This window comes from Triticum dicoccoides, chromosome 5B (assembly GCF_002162155.2).
Source record: "Triticum dicoccoides isolate Atlit2015 ecotype Zavitan chromosome 5B, WEW_v2.0, whole genome shotgun sequence".
In the NCBI taxonomy this organism is placed as follows: domain Eukaryota; kingdom Viridiplantae; phylum Streptophyta; class Magnoliopsida; order Poales; family Poaceae; genus Triticum; species Triticum dicoccoides.
This window is the reverse complement of record NC_041389.1, coordinates 524,257,340-524,265,510: the sequence shown is the minus strand read 5'-3', so window position 1 is coordinate 524,265,510 and position 8,171 is coordinate 524,257,340. Positions and strand designations below refer to the sequence as shown.

Below are 8,171 nucleotides of genomic sequence, written 5' to 3'. Positions count from 1 at the left end.
GCACATAATTGAGCAGAATTTTGGACGAAAATACACTTAACTAATTAGGTAGTTAGCAGTTTAATTAGCGCAACAAAATAACTAGCAACCTAATAAAAGGCAACTAAATCTCACTTCACTAGAATAAAATCGATTCGTGGGATGAGAGAGAGAGAAATGTGAGTGCATGCCATCACGGAGAGAGATTCTTTCTTTACTACCTTCCTATTGGGGACTACGTGCTACTTTTATATAAAGGAACGTAGGGACTAACAAGCTATTTTAAATTAAAAATGATGAGGCATTTTGTGCTAAGAGATCATCTCTTAATTAAGAGGAGAAAATCCTTTTTACCGGTTTCTCTTTCCTTTAGTACGACATTTTATCTTACATGACACTTCTAATACAACACCATTGCACATGCCCTGAGTCTGACGTGTTTGTGGTCTCCGTCATAATAGGTACTTTCGCTTTGGTGGGGCACACAAACTTCTCATGCAAGAGATAATGTTAGTCTAACAGTTAAGATTGAGTTTGTCATTGAAGTGGATTATAATAGTTGAGCTTATCGAACAATGCAAGTGTACATAGTTGCCATTTTGTGCTTTATTCACAGAACTCACCCGAATACTCATGGTAAATCTCAATATTCTAATTTAAGAAACTTTCTTTTGGATACATGAACATATTTTGTCTTCGAAACTTTTTTGAATTCACGAACAACATTCGAGCTCACAAAATGTTTTTTTGGATACCTGAACATTTTTCTTGTATACGTGAACATATTCATCATTCAGGAACCTTTTTTTATAGTTGAACAATATTAGAATTCGTGGAACTTTTTTTCTGGAAAGAAGAACATATTTTGCTTCCGCGAACATTTTTTGAATTTGCCACTAACACATTTTGAATAAGGGAACTTTTTTGAAGTCTTGAATATTTTTTGAACTCACAATTTGTTTGAACTAGATGATGCCCACGCATTGCAGTGGGAATTCATAAGCACGTGATATAGGAAAACAGAAACATTGAATCATAGATGTAATCATATATTGGAACCAACAGAAGCATAGAATGGAGTATAATTGTGATGATAGCAGACAACACCAAGGTAGCTAGTTATATAATCATTACATATACGGATAGATAAGAAAACTCTATGTGAGATTATGTAATGCATATATTTACAACAACCTTAAGGAAAAGATCTACAATCTGAATGTAGTCTTTGTGCCACTCCAAGTGTTTTGTGTATGAACTTATTACTTGATATAAATGAGACATAACAATAGTTTAAGAAGGTAATGCACCATTAGTAAACTACATATAAAATTTTGATTATGTGAAGCATATCTTTCTCGGTTCATCAATTTACATCTCTGTATGGTAGAATCTTGATCGAGAAATAGCAAACATAGTTGTTGTGAAACTAATGTAGCTGTGGTGCTACCAAAATCATATTACTGTAACTACAATAGCTATATTGTGAAGGTATTGGTTGTAAGAGCTAAGCTTGATAAGCAAATAAAAGTAGTGGATTTGAACATGATATGTTTGATGGTTTGACCCACAGAAAGTCAGAGTTGGGTTTTGTAGATCAGAAACCTTTGATATGGGACAAAATTCAGTGATAGCAACTAAGTTGTGAAACTTCAGAACACAAAAAATATCTGAGCTGCAAATTGTTAGCTGCAAAGAAACATATATTCATACACAACATCAGTTGATTAAAAACACAATATAAATTGGTATAAGTATACAGATGCAAGATTAAGGTTATGAATGCAATTTGATTGAAAACTAAATGAGCATCGGCAGAAGTTTAACTCCAAATCACCACACAAATTGTCCTAATCTGCCATGCAAAAAAGTACAGCTCCAGAAGAAAAGAGAGCCATGCATGAAATAGATTACTTTCAAGTAAATTTTTGGTTATTATACATGATAAAGCAGCGGAGGCACATATGAAAACATTACCCTCCGAGTATACTATCTGGGGGAAAATGTATCTCTTGCTACGAGTTTGTGATGCATTTCCATGGATCGTTTCCTTGGACAGATACTGACATGCGCAACCTGTGAAAACAGCATGGGATTTTTTTCCGAAAAGGGGGGTTCGCCCCAGCCTCTGCATCTGAACGATGCATACGACCAATATTATTAATAAGCAAAAGGTCCAACAAAAGTCTCCAAGTCTCGAACAAAGAAATACAAAAAAGGCTCACAAAGAGCTAAGCAGTAATAGTAAGGCCACAACCGGTTGGCAAAAAGTAGGAGCACTACATGCCTATCCTATTACATCATCGCCATCCAAACCGGTTGAAAATATCCCGTGCTACCATCTCCCATCGGATAGACCCAGTAACCAAACGCTCCCTAGCCTCCGTCGGAGTGAGTAGTGACCACATACGGATTAACGCAGTGGCTCTGAAGATAACCTGCAAAAAATGAATGTTTGTTGTTCTGTTAAAGACCAAATCTTTTCTGCAGTTCCAGACTGTCCATAATAAAGCACATACTCCCACACGAATGTGTCTTGCTGTATCGGTATCTATCCCATCAAGCCACGTCCCAAATAACTTGTTGATAGAATTTTTGCCAGAGGACAATCCAGAAAGAGGTGTTTGATTGATTCATGTTGGTCACAAAAGCTACATCTTGTAGAACCTGTCCAATTGCATTTTGCCAAATTATCCTTTGTTAAAATAACTTGTTTATGCACAAACCACATAAACACTTTGATTTTCAAAGGTACTTTAACTTTCCAAACATGTTTCGATCTAAGAATCACGCTAGAGTTAATAACATCCAAATACATAAATTTAACCGAGAATTCTCCATTCTTAGTTAGTTTCCAGCACAAATGATCGGATTGTTGAGACAACTGAATATACATCAATCTTCTCACAAGATTGAGCCAGGCGTCCCAACGGTTTCCCACTAGCGTCCTCCGAAATTGAATATTGAGTGTAGTGGATTGTAGTACTGTTGCAACGTAAGCGTCTTTACGCTGAACAATGTTATACAACAAAGGATATTGGAGTGCGAGGGGCGTCTCCCCCAACCATGTATCCTCCCAGAACCTCGTGGAAGTACCGTTTCCAACTATGAACCTTGTCCTATTGAAAAAGAGTGCTTTAACTCTCATCAGTCCTTTCAAAAAAGGCGAATCAGCCGGTCTCACTGTCACCTAGGCCAGGGTTCTAGAGTGAAGGTATTTGTTACGCAAGATTTGATCCCATGTGGCCTCCGTATCGAGAGAAAGCTTAAACAACCACTTGCTAAGGAGACATCTGTTCTTCACTTCCAGATTCTCAATACCTAGACCCCCTTGGTCTTTCGGCCTACAAATAATATCCCATTTAGCAAGTCTGTATTTTCGCTTCAGATCATCACTCTGCCAGAAGAAGCGTGATCGATAAAAATCTAGCCTCTTCCGGACTCCAACCGGTACCTCGAAAAAGGAGAGAAGAAACATGGGCATACTCGTGAGGACCGAATTAATAAGAATTAATCGTCCTCCGTATGACATCAGCTTGCCTTTCCAGCAACTCAATTTCTTCTCAAAACGGTCCTCAATGCACTTCCACTCTCTGTTGGTCAGCTTACGATGGTGAATTGGTATACCTAAATACGTGAAAGGTAAAGCCCCCAATTCACACCCGAACAATTGTTTGTACGCATCTTGGTCATCATTAGCTCTCCCGAAACAGAACAGTTCGCTCTTATGAAAATTAATTTTTAACCCGGTCAATTGTTCGAATAAGCATAACACGAGCTTCAAATTTCGCGCTTTTGCCAAATCGTGATCCATGAAGATGATAGTATCATCGGCATACTGTAGAATGGATACACCTTCATCAACTAAGTGCAGGACGAGGCCACCTACCCGCATCCTTAGCCCGTCCTATGAGAATTGTCAACGTATCGACCACTATGTTGAAAAGGATAGGTGACATCGGATCTCCTTGCCTCAGCCCTTTGTGTGTTTGGAAGTAGTGACCTATATCATCATTCACTTTAATCCCAACACTCCCTTTTTGCGTGAAAGAGTCTACCTGGTGTCTCCAGGCCTGATCAAAACCTTTCATACGCAATGCCTGTTGAAGGAAGGGCCATTTGACCTTATCGTATGCTTTCTCAAAGTTCACTTTGAAAACAGCATGAGATATGGTCAGTGATCAAATAAACAGTAGGGAAACTAAATGAGCATAGGCAAATGTTTAACTCCAGATCACCACACAGGTTGTCCTAATATGCCATGCAAAAAGGTACAGCTTCAGAAGAAAACGGAGGCATGCATGCAACAGACTACTTTTCAGTAATTCTTTTTTTGCTCAATTATACATGATGGGCAAGACTGTTTCATTTTCCAGTACTACTATGTGGTACGGCGGCACGAGAGTACTCATCCATGCATTAATGCGGGTAGAGGCGACGACATAAAAATTCTTCCTCACTTAGGTTTAGCATCAGGGGGTTAATATAGAGCCATGTGCTTCGAAAGGCGGTAGCCATGTAGCCAGGGCCTGGGCGCATGGGCCCACAACATGGTGGCCGACAACCACCCCTTTGGCACTTCTTTGGTTTAATGTGGTCCTATTGATTTCCTTTGTCAACCCAAAAATATTTATCCTATTGCATAAAAAATGCAGAACTATCACTTGACATGGGATTAATCGGTTTGTGCAATAAAAATCAAAGAAAAGTGTGCCAAAATTATTTATAAGTGATATAAATATAGCATGAACATAAAATAATATAGATAAATTTGAGACATATTACTAGCTTGTGAGGCGAAGTCTCTTGACATACGCATCACAACCCCAATTTTTGAGAAAAGAGAAATCATGATTCGTTCCACTCCAAATCTCATATGGTATCTTGTCAACAGATTTAGATGGTACCCCGTTTAGTGTGAAAGATGTTGTTTCTGTAACATAACCCCAAAATGATAATGTTAGACCCGATTGGCTCATCATTGATCGAAGAGAGATGTGCATATTTCAACCTTGAACTCATGCCCAGTTTGATTTACAAATTGACCCCAACTTCAAAACAGTTAGGACACAACCATGAAACTTCGATACCGTTTTTACCCCTCGACAGGATTGACTAATGATTTTGTTGTGATGTGGCACCTGGTCCCACATGTCATGGTAACACATACAAACATTGTGGACTAATGCATAGTAAATAAGCAGTCCAAGGGCTAAATTGCACACGAAGAGGACAATGATTTCCCTTTCTTCTTCGTGCGAGCTGGGGTTCTTTTAGCCGCCACCACTGTTGGAGATACGCCACCGTGTCGGTGCGGCGGCGAACGATGCCGCCACATCATGACGTGACGCCTCCCCTGAGCTCACTCTCCAACTCACTGCCACACAAGCTCTACTTTGATTCTTGCATCAGCAGTCCCGTTCTCCACACCAGCTACATCATTGTTGGTCAATCGCTGGTGACCTTTCCCGCATGGCTAACAACTGCGCTCCATCCCCCATCCCTAGCCACGCATGCATCGGCACCTCCTAGTTGCTATGGCACCTCTCCTAGCTTCGCCTCGGGTGAGCCCATTGCCTTTATGTACTAGGCATGAGCTAGCCTGACGCGAGACCGAAGTTGTGAGGCATGTCGGACATGCTGGCGAGGCGCTAAGCATACCATCATGGGCCAAGCACAGCAACACCCCCGAATGGAGGAGCCCTGGGCCGGGGAGGAGTTCATGGCATAGGTTGCGACCTTAGGCGGGCGCGGAAAAGCTCGTGGAGGCACGTCTGACCTCCGACTTGTGCAAATGCGCTTGAGGCAATGTCAAGCTAGGGCGGGACGAAGGAGACGACATCGCACCAGAGTTGGAGAGGATTGTGGAGATAAAGAGGGGGGGTAGAGGAGGAAGAAGATGATTTATTATATGACATATGGGACCGAAAAATCAGTTATGTTTTTGCAACTCAGATGCGAGATCATTGTTGACTAGTCAAAAATGATGCCATGTTACACAAAACCACCCTCCAAGCGTGGGGCTAAACTGAATGGTGACGACAGTTTAGGGTTGCGTACTAACTGGTTTTGAAGTTGGAAGTTGTAACTCAAACTAGGGCATGAGTTCAAGATTAAATTATGCACTTCTCTCTTGATCGAACCATATATTCAATAAAGTTCAATTATATCTTCAGGATACTCCAGTAGTTTCAGGTGTTCAGGTAGGTGTAAGTTGTGGAACAATTCCACAACTCTTTAGATGGTTGCTTAACTCGTGATTCAAATATTCGACTCGGTGATCTGACCAAAAAAACATAATTTTCAAATGTTCAAGGAGGATTGTTGCGTCTAGACGTGGTGAAACCGCAAATACAAGTAAGTCAAGTTTCACTGTCGGGGTGTGGATTCCAAACGAAAAATGGGCATGCATAAAAAAAGACCTTACTTTGCAGGAGGGCATTCCAAGCTATGGTCACATTGGTCGGGACAGGGGTCACTCAATCTCAGCCGAGAGCACCCGCACGCAGCCCAGCCTCTAGAGGATACGCGCGCTAGCGGTTGCCGGAATGAATGAGAAACAATTTTTAACACCAGAACAGCATGTGTGCATGGAATTACACTGCAACGATTTCAGCAACGCCAAATTACACCGCAATATCAATTTAAGCATATATAGAACTCATGTCTAACGATCACATAGAGAAAAGCCGGAATTAATACATCAAACATAACCACACAATCCACCCAGTCTAATTATATAGCCAGCATATATAGCCCAAATGGAGTAGCTACTAGAGTCGATCTGGATATTAACACTAAACCAGTTACTGCTAGCTAGATTCACAAATACAATACTACGGCACTACTCCATCAATCGTCACAGCAGACTTAATGCATAATTTACGTTATTCCCTAGAAGTACGCTCTCATCGATCGGTACCTCATGAGCTGATCCACGAACATGATCAGTTGACAGGCTAGGCTACGCACTGCTTGCGCCGCCTCATCACCTCCAGGAGGAGGGCCACGCAGCTCAGGAGGTCGCACACCACCATGAAGCAGATGATCACGGTGTAGTAGATCCTGCCGGACATGTGTCCTGGGTCGGCGGCGAGGAGGATCCAGACTAAACTGGCGTACATGCAATGGAAGAGGATGGTGACCGCGAGCGCGAGGTAGGCGAGGGCACGGCGGGCCCAGCGACGACGGCGTGGGAGCAGCAGCGCCGGCGCGGCCGCGGCCGCCTGGGACGCGGCGCAGCACAACATCCCGATGAAGAGGGCGATTAGCCTGGTTTTCTCCGCGTCCGTCAGCTCGATGCACGGCAGAATGAAGGAGGACTGCAGAGGAAGAGGAACACCATACCAGCTTGGCGCATGATGGATCGTTCGCAATAATGCCAAGCAAAAGCATCCGAGGGGTACGGGTAGGTAGGTATACCTGGCTGCACGAGACATGGAGGTAGGCGGCTACGCAGCCGCTTGCTGCTCCGACGACGATGCTGAAGGCGTTGATGAGCGCCCATGCGCAGACCAGTGGGACGTCATCCTGGATCTCCTTGTTGGCCTCGCTCGGAGGCAGCCGATGAGGCGTTTTGCCGTCCATGGAGATCCAAGCTACTAGGTAGGAGTAGGACGAGATCACGAGATCAGCAACAATTAACGTATGGTTATGGTTAGTTCCTCTTCTCTAATTTCATGTCCCTATTCGACATGAAAGAAGAAGAAGAAGAAGAAGAAGAAGACAGTAGCAAGATGGCCGGAGATGGAGGGGACTCACCGTCACGTCACGCGCTGGTCGGATGCAAGGGAGTTTCTCTTCCTAGCTTGTTAGCTTGGTGTGCTTCCCTCTCAAGGTGCTCGAGCTGCAACTACAGAGCTAGCTAGTGGTGGAGGGGGGGAGTTTAAGTGGCCGAGGGAGCGACGTGGGGCCGCCCCAAAACCCACTACGTGTCGAGCAGCCGCAGCCTGAGCTGCACACACACACACACACACAGAGTCTGGTGCGGCATGTAAGCAGGGAAGCATGTGACGGTCTCATCTCAGGGCAGTGACAAGGGAAACTACCGCGAAGTTGCCCCTATACCCTCTTTGGCAATGCAGTGCCATGCCTAATATCTTTGCAGGTGTGCAAAAACGTGAATGAACTCAGCACGCGCACATGCATGCATGCACCACTCCAACGACTGGTGGTGGCTCATCCACATTTCG

The 8,171-nt window shown here is 43.3% G+C and overlaps 1 protein-coding gene across 2 annotated transcripts; it reads right to left on the bottom strand.

The window, feature by feature from the left end:
- Positions 1-6,618: 6,618 nt before the first annotated feature.
- On the bottom strand, positions 6,619-7,847 carry LOC119305986. 2 transcript variants are annotated; one of them, XM_037582353.1, is made up of 3 exons: positions 7,741-7,847; positions 7,402-7,577; positions 6,619-7,301 (listed from the first exon to the last, which is right to left on the bottom strand). In XM_037582353.1, exons 2-3 carry the CDS (start codon positions 7,564-7,566, stop codon positions 6,939-6,941), a joined length of 528 nt encoding a protein of 175 aa, XP_037438250.1. In that variant the 5' UTR covers positions 7,567-7,577; positions 7,741-7,847; the 3' UTR covers positions 6,619-6,938. The 2 variants fall into 2 exon arrangements, with proteins under 2 accessions (XP_037438250.1, XP_037438251.1); XM_037582354.1 differs by having other exon boundaries at positions 7,402-7,580; positions 7,741-7,826.
- Positions 7,848-8,171: the final 324 nt, after the last annotated feature.

What these genes read in the sequence shown, in the direction of transcription:
- LOC119305986 (XM_037582353.1), bottom strand. Translation starts at nt 7,566, where the DNA reads ATGGACGGCAAAACGCCTCATCGGCTGCCTCCGAGCGAGGCCAACAAG. An exon ending in TCCATGTCTCGTGCAGCCAG is followed by an intron (nt 7,302 to 7,401) that starts GTATACCTACCT and finishes CTTCCTCTGCAG; the next exon opens with TCCTCCTTCATTCTGCCGTG.